The sequence below is a fragment of the Struthio camelus genome, chromosome 13 (genome assembly GCF_040807025.1).
Source record: "Struthio camelus isolate bStrCam1 chromosome 13, bStrCam1.hap1, whole genome shotgun sequence".
In the NCBI taxonomy this organism is placed as follows: Eukaryota; Metazoa; Chordata; class Aves; order Struthioniformes; family Struthionidae; genus Struthio; species Struthio camelus.
Genome location: NC_090954.1, coordinates 6,743,846 through 6,764,158, shown reverse-complemented (window position 1 = coordinate 6,764,158; position 20,313 = coordinate 6,743,846). Strand labels below are relative to the sequence as shown.

Sequence of the window (20,313 nt, the reverse complement as noted above, 5' to 3'; positions counted from 1 at the left end):
GCTGCGAGCCGGGAGCGCGGCCGCCACTGCCGCTGCGGCTGCGGCTGGGCGAATGCGCGGGCGGCGGGGCGCGGGGCAGCGCTGAGCGGCGCGGAGCGGCGCGGAGCGGGGCTGCCGCCGGCCCGCCCCGGCTGCGCTCGGCGCGGCCCTCGGCCGGCTGCGGGCAGCCCGGGCGCCGGCGCCGGGGCTGCGCGGCCGCCGCGATGGACCCCGCCGCGGCGATCGCCTGCGTGCTGCTCTGCTGGGCGCTCTCCCCGCCCGCCGGCGCCCTGCGGCGCCCCGGGGACGGAGGTAGGTCTCCGCCGCGCCGCCTCTGGGCTGCTCGCTTGGCCTCGCCTCGCCTCGCCGCCCGCCCGTCTGAAGTGGCGGCTCCTTGCCCCGCGGCTTTCCGCTCCCTTGAACTTCTGCGCCTACTTTTGCCGGGTTTCCAGTTGTTTGCCGCAAGCGGCAGGCGGGGACGGGGACGGGGGCTTCGGCGCCGCCGGCCGGGGACGGGCGCCGGCAGCGGCAGCGCTGCCCGCAGCCCGCGGCCGCCCGCCGCCTGCTCCCGGCGGGGCCAGCCCGGCGGGCGGCCGGCCGGCCGCGCTCGGGTCCCGCAGCTCCCCGGGCGGCGCGAGCACATGGCAGCTCGTGTGCCGCCTCCTCCTGCTCCTGCTCCTGCTCCTGCTCCGGCCATCGCCGCGGTCCCAAACTCCCGGGGCTCCCGCTGCCCCCGCTGCCCGTGTTGCCCGCGGGTCTCCCGTCCCCTTCGCCAGTCGATCCATCCCCCCGCTCCGGGGGCGGTTTGAGGGAAATGCCTTTCCCTTGCAGGCTTCTCACCTGCACACCAAGCCCCTTCCCCTCCGAGCAGCAGCGGCATCCTCGCATCAGCGCTAGCCATCCAGAGAGCCCTGCCACCCCCGAGGTGACCCGGGCAGGTGGACAGGGCTGCGAGGTCCCGCTGGGTGGGCAAAGGGTGGTGGGACCCCGCTGCACGGGCAGGAGTGCGGGGTCCTCGCTGGGTGGGCAGGCTCATGCTGCCGTCTGGTGTTTTGGGGAGCAAGAGGCAGTTTGAATGAACTCTGCGCACTTCACGCTCGTGAATGAAGTGCTTGTGCAGAGTGCAGTGTCCGTCTGCCTTATGTAAGTGTCTGCTGTGTTAATGAATAATGGAATAAAAACCCCACAGCATCAGGAAACGTTTGGTTCTAGCATCTATCTCCTCTCTTCCTTTCTCCCGGTACAGATCCTATTTTGAGGAACATAGAGGAGTACAGCCTTGTCATCCCCACCAGCACCGATTCAGAGGGCAGGTTCCTATCCCACTTGGTGTCTGGACCGCCAAAAGCACGCTTCAGAAGAGCTGCAGAGGGCTTGCAACACGAAGCGGCGAATGAGCAAATATTTTACAATGTCACTGTTTTTGGAAGAGAGTTTCACTTCAGGTTGCGGCCAAACTCCAGGCTCGTCGCCCCTGGAGCAACAGTTGAATGGCAGGAGGACTCTGATGAGACTCACGTTGAACCTCTCTATGGGAATTGCCTCTATGTTGGGGATATCACTGATTTGCCAAATGCTTCGGTTGCTATCAGCAATTGTGATGGGCTGGTAAGTTACTTTGTTATTGTAACTAAGATAATTACATTAATTTCCTACCGTATTTAAATATAAAATGTGTGGACTGTCATAAACTCACACCTCATATGGTAACTGTGAATGCAAATTAACTAATGTTCCCTTGTGTGGGAATAGCTGCGCTGCACCAGGCGCTTTTTTGCATACAGTGGCACTAGAAGTTTGGAGCGCATGCTCTGTGTTAGCTACTCTGTAACAGAGCAGTTCAAGCCAAGATTAATGTTGATTTGTGGTAAAGTTACTGGAGGTATCTGACACTTCAGAAACAGAGGGCTAAATGTTGTGTTCTGGGAATCCTTTTCCTCATTTCGCTTCCAGGCTGAGAAGGGAAATTTTAGAAGAGTTAATCCTGAATAATAGGCTGGACTGCTCTGTAAACAAATTTGATAGGAAGGATATGTTTTTGCCTTGAAAATTCAATTTGTTCAGAGTCTGTTTTCATGGATCTTTCACTCGGTGAGTTTTATTGCTTAATCAAATGATTGATGGAAAGCAGCAGAAGAGTTTGAGTTTTACGAACGAAACAGCTCCCTGTGATGCGTTTTGCATGGCTGTGTGTTTTAAAGCTTGCTGCAGCTTTCCGTTCTGGAGCACGTGTTCAGTAGTCAAATTAAAACTGTTTGTCCCAGATGTCCTAAACAATCATACCGTCATTTGAACAGTAATTACTACATAGCAATTTGTGTATTGAGGAAAGGGCAATATTTTTGATAATGAACAGCAAATCTAGCCAAAATTTTCTTGCTATGCCTTTAAGAGTTCATAATTTTTAGATTACTTAATTTTAATGCATTCTGTTCTCTGCATAAAAACCCCAGTATGAGTCAGTTGTATTCCTATTTATTTAGTCACAGAAAGTTGCTCACTTGCTGTGCCAAGCTACCATGCATGTATGGAGATAACATGTTGGCTGTCTGAGAATGGAAGGGAATCAAATACTTTTCTCTTTACTATTTCCTTTCCTGTGGTTTTTCCTAGCTGTGTGCATTCCTGTTTTTAGAAGTAGGTTTTAATGTTGTCATTATTTGACGTGGACAGCTGTCCAAGGGCAAGAGGAATACTGGTACTGTGCAAGAAGAGCAATTCAGGAAGCGGAAAATAAGCCCGCAGGCCTGCCTCTCGCGGAGGGAAGCGGGAGTGCTTTGGTCTCCCTACAGCTAGCACTGATCATTTCGCAGAAGGCAAAATTCCTTTGCTCTGGGCAGTGCGGAGCTGGGGTGGAGCCAGCGCTCTTCCTCCTTGTTCATTTGTGCTGCAGGGTGGAGGAAAAGCCGGTGACGGCTGCTGTGCCTGCCTTGTGCTGGCTCTTCTCATCAGCGCAGGTGTTGACTCCAAGGGCAACGGGGAAGGTTGTTCCTTCTTCCACCCAGTGTTACCCAGAGCATGGACTCTTTATGTTTGGAGAAGAGAATTATGATAAAATATCACAACAGTTAAGCCAAAGTATGGATGAAAGCTCTGAAGGTTCAAGGACTTGTGTTGCATGAGTAAATGACAAAATATTTATAAAATGCTATTCTTTTCACAGTTGTAAGTAACTTCATAAATGCAAAGGAATAAAGCCAGGCCTCCATTCAATGGCACTCATAAATGACTCACATTGAGAAAGCTACCTAAGGAACGTTGCCCGGTTTTCTGATCTTGTCAGTTAGGATGACTGAGACAAAATGTTATTAACTGAGCCTTAATGACTGATTGCTACAGCATCACACTGAAGAGCAGCACCAAAGTGCTGGCATTGTGTTCAGTGGTTGCCTTGCTTAAACCTTTGCTGGGGTTGATATGTTGGTAGCTCAGGGTTAGCCATCCTGTGCAGTCAGCTGCTGTTTCACGTCTTTAGTAATTTAAACCGCTCTTTTCCTGAACATCTGCTGAATTTCAGTCATGTAAATGGTCCTAAGTGACAAAGTCATTGCAAACAAAAAAATAATGATAATAACCAGGTGAGCCTCAGCCAGAAGCAGAAAGCAAATGGAGTTACAGCCACTTGAATTTCCAGATAGCTCAATGGAAAGGCTTATATTAATTTCTTAGAATGATAAAATATCACAGTATTTTATTTTAGGACAGGCGAATCTGAATTTTGGTTTTGAAGCAGCACCTGCAGCTTATGTGCCTACAAGAATGCCTCCAGCGTTCTTGTTTTTGTTGTCTGTTAGTAGAAGGAGAAGCAGGAGAAGATTTGGTCTGCTGCATGAGCATAGTACTGACAGCTACCATATTCTAATCTGGATGTGATGATGGTTTTCTGATGGCACTGCAAATTCTCTGCCTCTACTAATACATTTAGAAATGTCTCACTATTTCAATGAGTATCTACATTGTAAATGCTACATGGCAGAGAGACCATGTCTATTTTTGCCCAAGTCATTGAAGCCTTACTGCAGGAAGCATTACCTCAATATCTTTTAGCATCTGGCCGTAATGATTTCCCCGAGATTGTGCAGTAAATCTGTTGTGGAACAACAAATTGAACTCCGGTCCCTTGGGTGCTGTGTTCCATCTCTGCCCATTCTCTCCTTCTAGGTTTCTTTCTTTCTTTTAGGGGGAGGGTTAACATCAGATATGAATACAGTTATACAAAATCCCAAGAAAAGATACCAGCAGTTCCCCAACTTCCACTAGTCCATGGACAGCAGTAATGAGCAATTAATATGCTGAAGTTAACACTGCACTTTACTGTCTCTCAGTTTACATTTTTATTTCTTGTGTCTGAAAGGAGTATTGAAGGGTTTTTAAAGCAACATATTGCTAGAAAGACTTTCTTAGAGACCACTGTGCTGTATACTGTTCTCAGGTTTATTGATATTTCAGATGTGAATGAAGACACAAAGGCTATCACATCCTTAACGCATATCTGTTTTTTATTCCACACCTCCTTTACTTCAATGGAGAAATGTGGTTGCCTCATACATTTTCTTTCAGCTGCCTAATGGTATGCGTGCCATGGCCAAAGTTCTTACTCTGTTCTTAACATATTTCAAGTATTTCCATCTCCTTTTCTAGGTTACTCTGGAGGAAAGGGACTGTGGAACGCTCTGACAACTGTTAGCATTTGTTATAAACTTGCTTCATTTAATGCCTAGTATTTTCGAAGTGCTTGCTTTTGAAGGTGGTTTGACATCTGCCTATGCTTCCAGCTATTGCATGTGGACATTAAGGTTGAAATAATGTATTAAGGTTGAAATAATATATTTGAATTGAAGTTTCATAGTTTGGTCTTTACGTTGCAAACTTTGGTTGACTGAATCTAGTCTCAGTCAGTGAATGCATCTGCCACCTTGCCAACTTCTGATGTTATTTCCTCTGAACATCCCCTTTGGTTTGCACATTACTGCCAAATGTGTCTTATTTTCCAATTATTGTCTGAGAAGAGTCTGTCTGGTGTTGCTGGTATGGCCAAAATGAAAAGTTGTTGAAACAGATTTATATGAAAATAGTAGATCTGTGAACAGATTTTTGAACTTTACTATAAATGATGAAGGTTTTTAATCTGCAATTATTCTGTGAAATTAAAAAGTACATGCATATATATATATAGGATACATATATTCAGTTATCTTTGGTCCTAACTGAAGTGTTATGCAGTTAGTTTGGGGGCTCCCAGTTTTCTGTGGTAGAAATCAATGACAAAACTAGTTTTATTGATCTAAAAGTCAAGTCAGAGGCAGATGAAGAGAACTTCTGAAGTATGCAATCTGGGTGTGTTTTCATAGCTGAAATGAGTCTTTAGAGATCATGGGAAAGTTAAAGCTAATCAATAGCTTTTCTTAACAGCTCTCTGAACTATAGATGTGATTTTTACCATGTAAAGAAAGTTTTTGGTAGCTTTCCCACTTAAAATGAAAACTCTGTTTGGACAGCTTGATATCATCTTGCCTGGTCTGCTAGCGTTCAAACTAATTTTCCAGGCAGAACCAACATGGTCAGCTGTCTGTGGCCCGTAGACTATTGTGGAAGATACTGCACTCCAACTATATTCTTGGTCTGTGGCCAGATCCTTACCTTGGGACACTGCTGGAGGATGAGGGAGCTAGCTAGTCCTGTCCAAGGGTTAGCTGGGAAGGAGAAATGCTTGGAAGCTGAAGAAATGGCATAAGACAGTAATTAGGATTATGGCAGTCCTTCCAGATTACTTCCTGAAAAGGGGCAAGTTTGTCAGCACCTGTGAAACAGACTGCTTTCTGGGGTTGTGTCCTCTTACGTTTGTCAGGGCCATCTCTGTGAGGGATTAATTCCTGCTTATGACATCTCAGGCCTCAAGGTGTTTTGCCATTACATATATCTACATGTTGCTGCTCAGCTTTCTTTTCGAAAAGTTTCATGAGGAGCAATAGCTGAGCAGGGCAGAATTTATCTTTAGTAGGGTCAGAATTAGTGCTGAGGTTTTGTTCATGCCTGTGCTCCGTCACAGCAGCCTGTCCTAAGTGAACTCCCTTTCTTCACCCCAGCGGATAAGCCTGCCGTTGTAGAAGAACTCTTTATGTATCTGGATTTCTTATTTTGATAAATACTTGCACAATGCTTGAGGCAGATGTACCAAAAATACCTTCTTCAGGTTAAGAAGATGGTAATATTTGATTGTGGAACTTCGGAGCCAAGCTGTCGCCCAGCCTCTTCATAGCGTTCCTAGTCTACGGGGGAGAGTTTGTGCTTAAACACAAGCAGATACGTAGAGAGAAACACAATATGAACAACACATCTGGTATGGATAATAAACACATGATTAGATTAGACATCCGAAGCCTCAGTGCAGAATCAAACTACATGTCAGGATCCTAGAGGCTGAGGACAACAGCTTCAGGTTGAAAAAATCAATATGACCTAGCCCCCACTAAAGCAAATAGAGGAAAATCAGCTTCAGTAACACAATATGATGTCTTGAGCTCTGCTTTATTAGTATAATCCTCTTCTTCTGTTTTTAATTAAAATATCAGCTGTCCAAAGAATTCACTACACTGTCATTAAAGTGGAAAATTATCAGGAATGGAGATACAGAAAGTAAACTATTGAGGACAATTACGGTTGTGTGTTTTCTCATGGAACTACAAGCATTTTCATTTCATTTCATGCATTCTGTCTTGGAGTATCCAACCATACCCACCATACTAATATAGTTGGCCTGCGTGTTTCTTCTTATGAGATAAAATAGGCAGTGCTTCCTCTACAGCATTTCAGACTGTACTGTATTCTGCAATAACCCTCACAAGCCATTTGAGAGAAGCCTGTTGGCTGGCTGCTTGCCTAGATGCTATTTCTTCTAGAAATGCTTGGGAAGCCAGCAGTGCTTTTCAGACTCTTGCCTAGTCCTTGGCTGGTCTGGGTGGGTTCATACACTCACTTTACTAGGCAGTCATGGATCTTCAGGAATTGACTGGTGCTTTGATTGTAATCTTAAGTGCACGTCTGCCAAACGTCCCAAGATTTTGTTATTTGTTATTTGCATTAGTTAGCATTTTCTTTACTGTTTTAAAATCAGTTAATGGAATGTTCTTATTTTCTGCAATCTTTAGTTTACAGGGGAGTATTTGTATGATCTAATTTTAGGCATCTAATGTAAATTCTAAATTTTTGGAGCCCAGGTTCCAGATTCGGTCAGTGGCGTTTCTGACAATTCAAACTACCTATGTGACGTGCCCACCTTTCTCCTTCCTCTGTGAGTATTTCCCCCGTCCTCCCCGACATGTTCTCTGGATTCCTTAAGACATTCAAACACCTGGTGAAATCTGTTCCTGTTGTATAGTACTGCTTAGCTCTGAGCATGTGCTTGAGCTCTTTGAAGCCAGTGAGTTTTAAGGATATATTCTTAAATGCCTTCTTGATAGAGAGGCCTTCTTGAAACTGGTCACAAAACTTCTGCTGCCGTCTGCTGAAGCTAAATCTAACTCACCTTAGCTAAATCATATAATTTACCTGGGTAGGACGGTGAAGGAGCTGCTCACAATGAATACTACAGAAGAAGACAAACATGCTTATGTAACTGTTATTCTTCTATTGAGACATCCATCTCCTGCTTTCATATGGATTTACAATTTAGTTTTGTGTCTGTTTTATCTGGCTTTTGGATTACACTGGTTTGTGATGTAGCAAAAAAGCAGAAGTCAAGGTAGCACAGTATTGTCTTCAAAGTCTGGTCAGGTCCAGTGCCTGATAGTCAAAACAGATGTCTTTTACAAATAATTCCAGTAATTCTACTTGTAGTCTAAGTTCTTAAAGCATTTCCATTATGATCAGGTTGCATCCATTTTTAGTGGATTAAAATTTGGCATATATAATCTCTTTATTTGGAAATGTTTTTCCATTAAGTTAAAACCAAACCAAACCAAAGTTGCCATCTGTTTTTCATGTAATAGCAAAAAAACAAAGTGTGAGATTTTTGCTTTTTGCTTTTCAGACAAGTAGAATTGTAACAGAGTGGCAGGAGAAGTGTTAATGATTCCTGTGACACAATATACAACAAAACTGAAAAGTTGTTGCCTTTAAGAAAAGAGCAGCCCTTAACCTGCAGAAGATTGGGAAAAGATCTCCATTCACACACATGGTCTTTTTGAATTCAGTTGATCTCTCTACGTGTCTAAGCCAAGGGTGTAAACATTAGCAGAATCCGAGCCTGACTGCACATCCACGTCCACGCATATGACGTAAAGGACATGCATTGCCTGGCAGAACGCAGTGGAGCTGTTTGGATGCCTGACGTTCAAGCGCATCTATATATTTGTTTCAGGGTAGAGACTGTACTGAATGATCCAGTTCCTGGGTTTCTACTGTCAATGTCCCTGGAAAGCTCTAGTGTAGCTAGACAGCCCCCTTCATTTTCTAAATTGCAGAGGCTTCTCCTTTTAAAAATTATAGCCTGAAACACAGAGAATGTAAACACTATGATTCAGTCTCTAACTGGAGTAAATTATCCTCTTTGTGCTGTCCTTAAAAGAGACTCTTCCATCCGTAAGTCCTGTTTTTTTCTTTGCATCTTCTGTGCATAGATCTTCTCACCTACTTTTTATCTGAAAACCAAATAAGTAATTTCCTACATCATACAGGTGGACACCATCTGGACAGAATATCCTCAGGCAATCAATAGTGGTATCTTTGTGGTATGTTGTAAGCCTTTGGATAAAAGATAGGTATTTCCTTATGTCTTATTTGACCTTGTGTTGTATTGCCCTCATTATTATAGTATCTCAGCTGTACTATACTCTTTGACCACACAAGAACTAATTTTCCAACCAGAGTATTAGACCATTTACATCCAAGAAAATGTGCTTAATGGCTCCTTCTGCTTTCCATTGTGAAAGATCCAAATATAGTAACTAATTTTGATAAGGTCATAATTAGTTTCCAGGGTAAGCAGAGCATCTATTTTGAGAAGTCTGTCCCCCTTCAGCTTCCAGAGGTGTGTCCCTCGGTTAACACTGTTAGCTTACACTAGCTCAGTGCTTCCTCGTGGTGGGGAAAGGTTTTCTAGGATGCTCTGAGAACTGAACAGTGCCAATTCCTGCAAATGGCAAGAGCATCCCTCATTTTTAGTTTATTATATAGGTAGCTTTTACTATAGAAGGTTGGAAAATACTTGTTTGGATCAACACGAATTCCAGTTGCGTGGGGCAGGACCTTTTCTCTGCAGATCACACTAGTATTTTATTTGACTTATTTCTGAGCACTTTTTATTAATGGTGGCTGTTTTTTTGTAAGCAGGTCGTGCCATTACTTAATTGCACATTCAACTAGGACACTTCTCATACTGAGTGTGATTAAAATGGAGAATCAGGGAGCAGATCTTCAGTTTCTTGCATGGGGTTGTACACAATTCCGTTCTGTTGCTTCCCGTTAATAGCTCTAACGTGCATGCTGGGTTTTCACTTCACCTCTTCCCTTTATTGCTTTTGTTCTTCCAAAGTTTCAGTAAGTTTTTTAACACATGCCATCTGGTTTCTTCAACCCCTTTATCTGCCTGTGTTTTAAATTCATCTTTGTTTGCAGAGTCTTGACACAGCGGGTTCCTGGTTTTAATAGTCTGCAAAATGAAAGGCCTACATTTCACACGCTATTTTCAGCACCATTCCATTAAACTGTAACACTGAAAAGAAGAGTACCCTCTTCAGGTGCTGAAGAGCACGTTGCTTCCTTGTCATAGCCACTATAGATCTTCTGACTTATTCCCAAGTTGCACAGTGTCCTGGTGCTTTCCTCAGATCTGGAGTTCGTGGAGTCATAAGTGAATCTCAGCATTAATTTTTTACTTTTAAGTAAGTGTTTTCTGTTTAAAGTAAGTGGTTTTAAGTGTTTCCCTCACGGAAAAGATAGAGAAACATAAATGGTGTTCCTTAAAGTCTTTAAAACCACCTAAGTTGTCTTGAAGAAGTCATTTTACAGTACAGACGAGCCTCTCTAGCACCTCCTGTCTAGTGAAAGGGGTGGTCCTGTTCCCCCACCTGCTCCCTGGTGAGCTCCCTTTTCTCCTCTGCTCCGGCACTGTGGTGGGTCTTACTCCACAGTAGGTTAAACCAGAGGGTAATTAATTTGGCAAAACTGGTGAAGAGCTGTGGGCGCTTCAGCTGCTTGAACTGGTTTTCCAGGGGATGACGTGAACCCTTGCGCAGGCGGAAGGGCACAGATGGCAAGCCGTCAGGTGGGCGCGAGCTGGTGGCTGTGTGATAGGCTCAGCCCTGTTGAAACAAGTCTGTTTAGCGGAGCTTCACTTGTCGTCTTTGAATACCTGAAGCTGGAACTGCAGTTCTGGACAAACCTATTATTCTGCTCTGTGGATGATGGTTTTCCACTTTGTAGCCTATTGTAGGCCTGTATCTACTAATCTGTTTGTTTTCCAAAACTTTGCCACGCTAAAATTGAAGTCCCATTTGTACAACTTGCTGTTACTCCTTGTTCTTAGTCTCCCAAGTGCGTGTGATAATTTATCAACGTGTTGCCTTCACGTTTATATTCTTTGTTATTCCCTTTATATTGGTCTATGTCAAGTTTAATGTTTTGCCTCTTTATTGCTGCACTTGTGATCTTTATCTTCAAAACAGATAAATACAATTTATTCTTCACTCATGCATCTCTCCATGGAGAATTCAGATGTTAAAATTCCCCAGGGATAATGGTACTTTCTGGCTTTTTATGCCTGCAGAGTACAATATTATCACTTCTCTTTTGTTCCGATGAGCTCTAAATACAGCCCCTTTAACTTCCTTCCTATTGCTGCTCCCTTTACCTTTTTCTGTAGTTTCACCCCTGTGTTTGAATTTCATTGCCTGGTCCTACCACTTTTTTCCAGCATTTAACCTTTAGCCCTAGGAGACTCAGGGGACAGACTGCAATCCATTTTTCTACTGAAATTAAGCATGAAACCTCCTAATCCTGTAAAGAGAAGGAGTCAATGAATATTATTGGTGCATTGTGGATAAGAATAGCTCCTTCTACCTTTAAGTAGGTAGAGCTAATATAGTGCATTTAAGTTATTTCTCTTCAGTAGGTATATTAACTGAAGAGGGCTGCTGTTATTGCTCTATAATGAAGGTGAACCAAACCATTTTGGAACTATTTCTAAAACATTTTTGAAGTAAAAAAGCTAGAAAGAAATATCTAGATTGTGGCCAACATTTCAACTGGTCTCTAAAAGCCGTAAAAGCAAAACACCTTTCTGAGGTTTTAGGATGGCACAGTGCCACATCTTGATATAGGCCCTGAGTCTTTAAGGGCCTGTACCCTTATTAATGTGTTTTCTGATTTATTACCTCTGTAAGACTAATGAAGTTGACAGCTGTGGAGGAGAAGAAGCTGCATCACTGCTAGCAGGCTGGCCAGCAGCACTTCCCAATTTCTTTTCCTTTACCCAGTCGCTTACAGTACGTACAAGAAGCGGTCCCTGAAAAGGCAGGGGTGGTTGAATCGCGTATCCAGCGCAGCATGTTTTTACCGGAGCCGTGAGGGTAGGTCCGTTGGCCCGCGGTTGCGGACGTTTCGCTCTGGTGCTGGGCAGGTTTGCGCGTGCCTCCCCGCGCTGCGCTGCCCGGGGTGCGGTGCTGCAGCAGCGGCTTCCCGCGTGTCAGCGGGAGCCCTGGGTGCGCGCGGGCTGCTTGGCGCACCCGGCCGAAGGCACCTTCACGTTGTGGCCCCGAAGGGCAGGGACTCCAGATGCTAGGCTCCTCTTGGAAATCTGGCCCACAGGAGGAGTTTCTTCTTCAAGTTGTCCCGGCGAACACGTGCTTTCTGGCAGGGTGTGATGAGTGTTGTGCTCATTATGGGAGGGAAAAGGTCAAAATAAAACCCCAGACGGCAAGTCCGACAGGAGAGAAGGGGCTTATTTTCTTGCAAGTTAAAATATTTCAAGGGCAAAATGTAATCAAAACCCATTTAAATGGTAATAAAAATAAAGTAGAAATGACAGTATCTGAGGGAGGAAGAAGGGGAAAACACAGATTTTACTCCAAAGATCTCTGTTGCTAATATTTCCTACCATGTGCAAAAGACACAACTAATATCCAATACTGGTCCTAAGTAGATGTGTCTCGCATGTTCTTCTCTCATGGTCAAGCGTAAGGCTCCCAAGCCTGGTGCAAGGACCGATGTCCATGGCTGCTACACGTGTTGAAAGGGAGGCCTGTTTGCAGGACAGAGCCCACAGTTTGGAAATGGGAAAAGAGCCTGCAAAAACTGCTGAAAACTAACTAAGGGTAGGTGGCAGCACAGGCTGTGGTTACTGATTTAATGGTGGTTTTATTTGTTTTAAATCATGGCTTTTGGGTAAATCAGGTTCATCCAACTCATATGCAGAAGAATACGCTTCTTGATTCTTCAGCATGTTAAAATTGCTAGGCATTTTTTTTCCCCCAAGCAGAGGAACTGTGGAAGGAATGTGAGAGATGCTGTTTGGAAAGGGTTCTGCACACCAGAATGTATTTAAAAAACAGTCTTTGAGAAATAAATCACTACCTGATGATGAAGACAGCTAAGCTGGGCCAGGAGTCTTTCATGTGCCAACACTCGCTCACGTGACAGAAGTTATATTGGAAGCTGGCAATCTTCGAAGCCTGCAAGGCTGAAAATGTCTAAAAATTTTCTTAAACAAAATAAGTAATAGCTAGGTAAAAATAAGGCTTTGGAGCTTTACGAAACACCTCCCGATAGAGCGCTGCGAACCTACCTAAAGGTCACAATCTTTTTTACTTATTGCAGACAAACAGACAAACAAACAAACAAAAAAAGCAGAAGCATAAATTTTACATCACCTCAGTTCAATACCAATAAAGTACTTAAGAGTTGAAAAGGTTTTAGGAGTGAATTTGGATTGATTTATAACAAAGCTTGAAATCGGGGTTTCATAATAGTTTTAGTTTTCATTGTGAAAATGGCAGACCCAGCATTCGTCAGTAAACCAAAATGCTTAATCCCCAAATAAATGCTGGAGAAATCTGTCAATATTAAATTTGTTGGCAGAGTTATGGCATTTCAAGGCTGACATGAGCAGTAAGTGTAAAAATGTAATTGAAGGCTGACTTACCACTCTTCAAGAGAAATATGAAATTCAATCTGAACAAGCAATGGGCAGGCAAAGAGGAAGGGGAATTTACAAGCTGTTTTGCATCTGAAAGTTGTCGGTAGAAAAGGGTGGTGATTTTACTGCGAAAGTACAGTTGTTACACAGTTAACTCGCTGCAGTCAAATTAAGACCGACAGTGATCATACACATCTTCTAAAATACAGTAGAAGTGCTGCACCTATGAAAATAGAGCATAGCGTTACGTTTCCCTAAAAAGAGAATCACACAGAAAAAAGAGAGCCGTATCAATTTTTTATGTTGTGGTGCGGCATCATTTCACATCAAGGCCTGGGAAGTCCCATTGCAAGTAGCTCATCTTTGGGTTTGATCCAAAGGTGGTGGAGTCGGCATGTTTAGTTTCACTGGCTTCATTTGGCTTTGTGTGGGCTGGCTGATTAGCAAAGAATTTGGGGCTAAACGCAGGCAGTGGAGGATTCCAGAGCACAACCTTGTCTTTCACCTTGTTCTCTGTCCCCTGCTGCGGTGGTGGTGGTGAGGGAGACGAGTACCACGAGTACGAGAGGCTCAAGGGCAGCTCTTCCCATTGCTGTGTGTATCCCGTGTGCTGGACAGCACAGGGCAGAACTGCGTGCTTCTCAAATTGAAGCAGCTCTGTGAAAGCTCCTTCCCCTCTGCTTCATACCACATCCCCACCACAGAAGAGGTGATGCATTAGCGGAGGGGGAGGGCTCAGGAGAAACCCTCCTCTGGCCCGTGCCAGGAGGATGAGGCAATTCCGACTGCCTCGAATTTGCAGGCTCATTCTGCTAGCTCTTCTATCTCTTTCTGCCTATGAAGGTGGTGCCAGAAAGGAGAAAGTCCTTCCTGCTTTCTGAGACTGCCGCTGTTTGCTTCTGCACTGCTGGAGGTCTGCTGTGGTGGGGGGTCACATGGAGAGAAGCTGCAAGGAGTAGAACTGAAATTTCTGACAAGCACAGCTTGCTGTGCCTGCCTGTGATTAGCTCTGGCCTCAATGCAGCTAGCATCACTTGCAAAGAAAAAACCCCCAAAACTACCAAACTCCCCAAACTAAAAAAAAAAAGAAAAAATTATGAGAGCGAGCGAGGCAGGAGAAAAACTCCTAACTGCACATCTGTTCAACAAGCTTTTGTGATAATTCAGCAAGAACTAATTGAAACTCCTGGATCCCAAATATGTTTCCAACCAAATGGGAGTTTACCTTCTCTGATGCAATCTCCTTTCAACTCCCCATTGCCCCCCTTTGAGATTCAGGTGGTCCGAATTCCAAAGATCTGTCATTAGATGGGATAATTAGAGTAGGGGCTATTCAATTATCATGATTCAAATCTCTGCTATTATTCATCATCATGTCTGCATGGATTTTTGGGAGCTCTGTCAGTTTGCATTAGCTGAGGACTTGGCCTTATGTAATTAGATGTTGTCATGCTCTTCTGGTAACGTGCCCTCTCCTGACGGTCTGAACTGTGAACTGTTGTGGTTTATTAAGAGAAGGAGGCAGCAGGTCACACAAAATCTGTGAATGCGTATGAGCTATTGGCTTTAGATTTGGCAAAGAAATGGAGTCAGGATTTGTTTACGTATTTGGAAATAGCAAAATGCATTTGGAAGAGGAGACCAGTGATCCTGGCGTTTCTGAGGTTCTCAGAGCCCTTGGTCAGGTAATGGGCAGGTGGGTTAAAGAGCTGGCTGCAAGCGCTTCTGGTTCCCGCACAAACGTTTGGGCTCACTGAAGGCCTGGTGGCTTCCTGCTTCTGAATTACCACTCTGATATAATTTTTGTGGCGTTTTCATGTTATCATGCAAGCCAGTAGAAATCATGACACCTCTGGCAAAGCTGTTGAATAAATACCATGTTAATAATGTGAAATTCATCCGTGATGGATATGCTGGAGGCCTTTGAAGGGTTCAGCTGCTTACTGCAATTTTGTGTTATTTTGGAACGAGTGAAAGAGGTGTTTGCTTTAACTTGTGGATTTAAAAGAATGTTGTACCTAGTTAACATATTTATAGTGCGCTTTCAGAATGAACTCTGTGCAGTCTTTAACCCGAGGATATAATTTTGGAATATTGAATCGCTGCTTGCAAATACTATGGTATGGTCTAGCTATCCCACTGTGGGAAACTGGGATTTTTTTCTCTTCTCATTTTATGTTTGTTTATTTTAAGACCGCTCTTCAAAACTTAGTCCTCTTTATATCCCTTTCGTGCCACTGACTCCATTGCTTTGACTTAGTACACTGTCAACATTTGCAAGGAGTCTACTAAGTTCTTAAGTTTTAATTTTAATGTTTTGTTAGAACGTTATCGCCTTAATTAAAACGGCAGCCTCACAGACAGAGCCTCATATATTCAGGCTGTTTTGTGACCTCTCTGCTATTGGTGACAAATCATGAGATACTTTGAAGTATCATTGGGAAGAGTGATGAAGACAGACTGACGCCCCATCTCCCTTGAGGAAGTTCTGATCTTTTGTAGGCTGCCATAGGGAGGAGTTGGCAGCACTCACAGAGGGCAACTAAATGTGGATTACAAAGTGCTGAAACATCTTATCAAGCTGGAAACTCAGAGAGGTTTTGAAATTGCATTGAGATGCTTCAGTGGAGTTGCACTTTGACTACTTCTAATTAGTAGAAGGTGACCTTGCAGCTTCCCCGTGCTGCTGCAGTGCCGTGAGGGAGCGATGGAAACACACACTGAGCATCTTGTCCTAAAGCTGCCCGTGTGGCTCAGCTCTGCCTTGCTAGACTTTTGACCAGCCTTTTTAAAAAGCGCTAAATGAAGTTCAGTTAAACTTCAGGATCTTTCGGTGAGCTGCCTAGTGACTATTGTTGCCCTGGGCGTTCTGTCATCCCGATCAGAAAAAATTCCACCATTGCTTGCGTTGCCCACAGCAGGAGTACAGGATGCCTGAAGTTTGGTGTGGAGAGTCCTATTGCTGTTCTGAGGCTGGTTTCCATAAGGCTTTTTAGCATCCATACAAATTGGCTCTGTCCCTGTTTCCCAGCCTTGTAACGTGGTGGAGTTGGAGGGGGGAAGCAGGGAGACAGAAGCGGGTAAGCAGCCACCTTTGGTCTGAACCCTTCAGGTACTGATTATAGCTCAAATATCACCGTGAACCTGGCTTAGTCCCTAAAAAAGAGAGAGATTTGTACTTTTTTTTGTTCCTGGACTTACTTATCTGCTGCATCTGGCCCCTGATTCAGAGGGCAGCTACAGAGAACGATGCTGTTGATTCTAGGAATGGACTTAACCCTGTAAAGAATACTCCAGGGTTAATCCAGTATGCTATTTATAATTTTCAGTGCTTCTTGAAACATGGCGCTAGGCAGTGCCAGAGGGCAGAAGCTGCATCAGCCAGACTAGCCCTAGTACTTGTGTTTTCTAGTTTGTGCGGAGGCAGCTTTCTCGTGGCGATGATGTCTTCACCGAGGCTGGTTGTAGGTGATGGCTGAGTCCGTGGCCTCTCGCCTGCTGCCTTCACGGAGCCAGGGTCCTTCTCAGCATTGTTCCTTTGCCAAGGAACGCAGAGCGAATGGCCGCCTTTGAAATGGGTGCCAGGAGGTGGTTGACGTGCTCCACCACAGCTAAAGGGTTTGAATCCCAAAGCTATGCAGATTGTTTTAACATCTCGCTCCCTGCAGGCTACTACTGAGCTGGTGCGCAGTGCTGCTCTCCTTTTCCAGAGGTGGAAATACTTCCTTCACTGGAGAAAAATGCACTGTGGTTCCTGTGGAGAAGGATAACGTTGAAGAGCATTGACAAGACTGTGTCTCTGTGTGTGTTTTGGTAGGGGAAGGGAGGGAAGGGCCGTAAAAAAGGCCCGACACAATCAGTGTTGTCAGGGTGAGATGCTGAGCCTGGCACTGGAGCGCTGAGGCGCTGAGGATAGCCTCTGAGTAGCCCGTGCAGCAGGAGTGAGCAGAAAACACTGTATTTCTTGGCTATTCACAATAAAATCATTTTTCTGCAAATATTCTCCTTTAACAAGGACATCCAGAAGGGTGAATGAAGCCAGAAGTGATGTCCGCATTTATCCTCAGTGCTAGTCTGCAGGGCAGGGCTGGAATACTTCTTCCATTCGAGACCAAATTGAACTTTTTGTACCTCACAAGCAAGTACGCGTGACAGGACAAGGTGAGCCGGGGCTGCTCAGAAGCGCGGGGCAGATGGGAGCGGAGAGCTGGAGCTGTCGGAGCACATCACAAACGCTGCAGGTGCGCGGCGGGACTTTCCCTGCAGAGCTGCCGTGATTGCTTCCACGGCCGAGGTCCCAGCTCCAGGCCGGAGGGGACTGACGCACCACACAGCCCAATCTTGACTTCTCTTCCTTCTCTAGGAGCGTTTAAACCACTCAGGGCTGATATTACTGGCAAATTTCTTTGTAGGGAAAGTTGTCTCCCGATTTATTGTGTTGCTACGGTGGACTATTGTGAAATAATAATAAAAAAACCAACCCAAACCCAGTGACACAGATTTGATTCTTTTGCTTGGGCTTTTGGGAATTTTAAGAAGTATTCTGTGACTCTGCATCCAAGTCAGCGTGGGTTGAATGTGATTTCTGCAGTCAAACTTTGCAATAAGCTTAATGTTTAATGTGCCAGTTGGTTAAAATAGGCTGCTGTGTAAAAGGTGACGCAGTGGCATGGTGAGGCTGGGTCAGTACTGCCAAAATGGATCAAAAACCTCAGAAGAAGCTGTAATGTCCCTGTTTACCTAGCTTTGTTTTGCTTGTTTTGTGGTTCATTAATTTCTCCAGTGAACAGGGCACAATCTACGAGCAGAAAGCCTCATCTCTACTGCATATTATAAAAATAGCTGGTGCTCTCTCTTGCTAAATTGATGAAAGCGGCTATGGAAATTCAAGTGTGTATTTATGTGATACTGACTGCTGCACTAAGCGTCTTCATGCCACAGAGTATAACCCACTGGCTCAGCGCTGGATGTTGTCTAGCCAAGTAGCCTTAATGGGGTGATCGTGGCAGTGATGCCAGCACGGCAGATAGCTGTGTTGGCACAACGAAGATGTGGTGAACTGTGGTGCCAGAGAAATAACAAGTGCCTAGGGCAGGACATTTTAAGATAGCTTTATCGGCAAAGCTATCCTTTTGCAGGGTGAAACTCTCGCACACTTGCGTAATACAGGAGCCACAGGAATAGCTTCAGAAAGATGTAACCTTAGAGTCAAGTCTACGGGCCTGGTCGTGGGGAGGCTTTATGTAGCACAGTGCTGTATATGCATTTAAATTCTTTCTGGCACTTTAATCACATTGGTAAAAAAAAAAAAAAAAAAAAGGTTGTCCAGCTGTTTTTATGAGGTGTTCAGTAATGAGATTTACTTTAAAGCAAGTAAAAACCTCAGGAAGGTTTTAAGATTGTACTTTAAAGTGTAAGCTTGGTATATCAATTCTTTTTGCTAAAGGTGTTTTATTTGATCCTGATACTAATTCAGGAGTTGGTCCAAAGTCCATTAACATAAATGAAAAGGGTTTGATTGATTTTGATGGGATTTGGATCGTACTGCACTAATTAAATGGTAAAGTATCCATTAGAAATGAAGAAAACAGAAGAGAGGAGAGCCAAATACTGTTGTGATGAACCCTGTGAAGCTGAGTGAACTGTAGCCAAAGTGTCAGCGTCTTTACAGATGAGCTTCTCCGTATTTCTCTTCCTTTGTGTTTTTGAAATAGATGTAACTGTGGATTTTTAGATGATCTGAGTTTATAAAGATTCTTACATTTGTCATGCCTATTTACAAGTTTCAATAGACACATTTATTTGAAGAAGGTAGTCATAAGAAAAAGATGGGAAGTGAAGTGTGACAGAAGAAAAAGGTTTTAAACAACATTGAAGTCAGGTACCAATAATGTACACTCATTTTGCTTGAATAGTTTTGTAAGGCATTTTAGCAACGCACAGAGTTCCTGGATTCCAAAGAAAAGAGAAACGGTTTTTCAGAGCTACTGGTGCTGTAAGTAGAAGTAAAGGGGTAGAGGCCATATACTGCATATTTGGAAGGTCTCAATAAAAAGTCGTCTAGATTAGAAAAAAAGAAGAGTCTGTTGTGGAACTAGCTGTAGAATCAATCATGTAGAGACACATTAAAAATACATTAATAAGCACTGGATTTGTATGTGCTGCTAATGCAAAAATGACCTGGCGTTTCAAACTCAAAAATCAGTTGCTCGTTCATTTTGTTGTGATCCGTTTTGCCTGGCTGGTAGCAGTAACCCTTGAATTCAGTAGCGTATGGCATTATTGAGGCACTGCGGTCAAGATGAGCAAAAAGCTTTTACAGGGATTTCATGATGACAATGGGATCATTGGAAAAAAAATTAAACCTATTTTAAGAAAGCTGGATATGGTGGTATGCAGTTGTAAGCTGAAGTTTTAGGAGAGACTAGGTTCCCATCTATCTGCGGATGCGAGTTCGGTATGCCTGACTCCTTAGGCATCTTTGAAAACATAACCCTAAATTAGAAATTTTCTCAAAACATCTTTCTGACATCTTTTGCTTGCTGATGCATTTGCAAAGAACAGCATAGCTCTCTCATGCTTGTCCACAGGGTTATTTCCATTTCAGACGATTGTCTTCAGGCTTGTTACCATATGCTGAGCATCCTTAGTTCTCTCTTAAACCTAGGTAGCAGAAAGGAGGTTTTTCCCACCTTCACTGCTTAGCTATTTATGAAAAAATATTGTATGCAATTTAAAAAAATTTTTCATTAAAGTTACCAAGCAAAAATATCGACAATGACACCATGAAAACTCTAAAGATGCACATTTTTCATTGATTATATGAAAATGTGTTGTATTCTAGATCTCTTCTGTGTTTATAAGCATATCTTGGACTTCTGTTTTCAAAAATCATGCAAGTCTCTTCAAAGTTGCAGGGGCAGACTGGAGATTTTCAAGCTAAACTGTAGATTTGAAGATTTCTGTCAGTTTTGTGATAGTCAAAAATCCAAAATAAATAAATGCCTGAGTAAAATAAAATTTCCTAAAAAACTCATAATAAGAAAGGATGAATAAATCTGTCTTAGGTCTAAAAGTTCAAACTCTCCTGTACTTCCAAAAATCAGTTGTTTGAAGTGTAATGCCCTTTTCCAGCCCTTTTTAATCTTGATCTTCAAATCCATTGGCTACTTAATACAAAGTTTCCTGAAATATTTTCTGGC

The 20,313-nt window shown here is 43.7% G+C and overlaps 1 protein-coding gene across 1 annotated transcript in view; it reads left to right on the top strand.

Annotated features, from left to right (window-relative positions):
* The first annotated feature begins 202 nt into the window (after window positions 1-202).
* ADAMTS2 (ADAM metallopeptidase with thrombospondin type 1 motif 2) overlaps window positions 203-20,313 on the top strand; it is a 190,419-nt gene continuing 170,308 nt past the window's right edge. The window contains exons 1-2 of the mRNA XM_068959888.1: window positions 203-291; window positions 1,226-1,587. Coding sequence (XP_068815989.1) covers window positions 204-291; window positions 1,226-1,587 — 450 coding nt within the window. The 5' untranslated portion in view covers window position 203. The remainder of the gene's footprint in view (window positions 292-1,225; window positions 1,588-20,313) is intronic.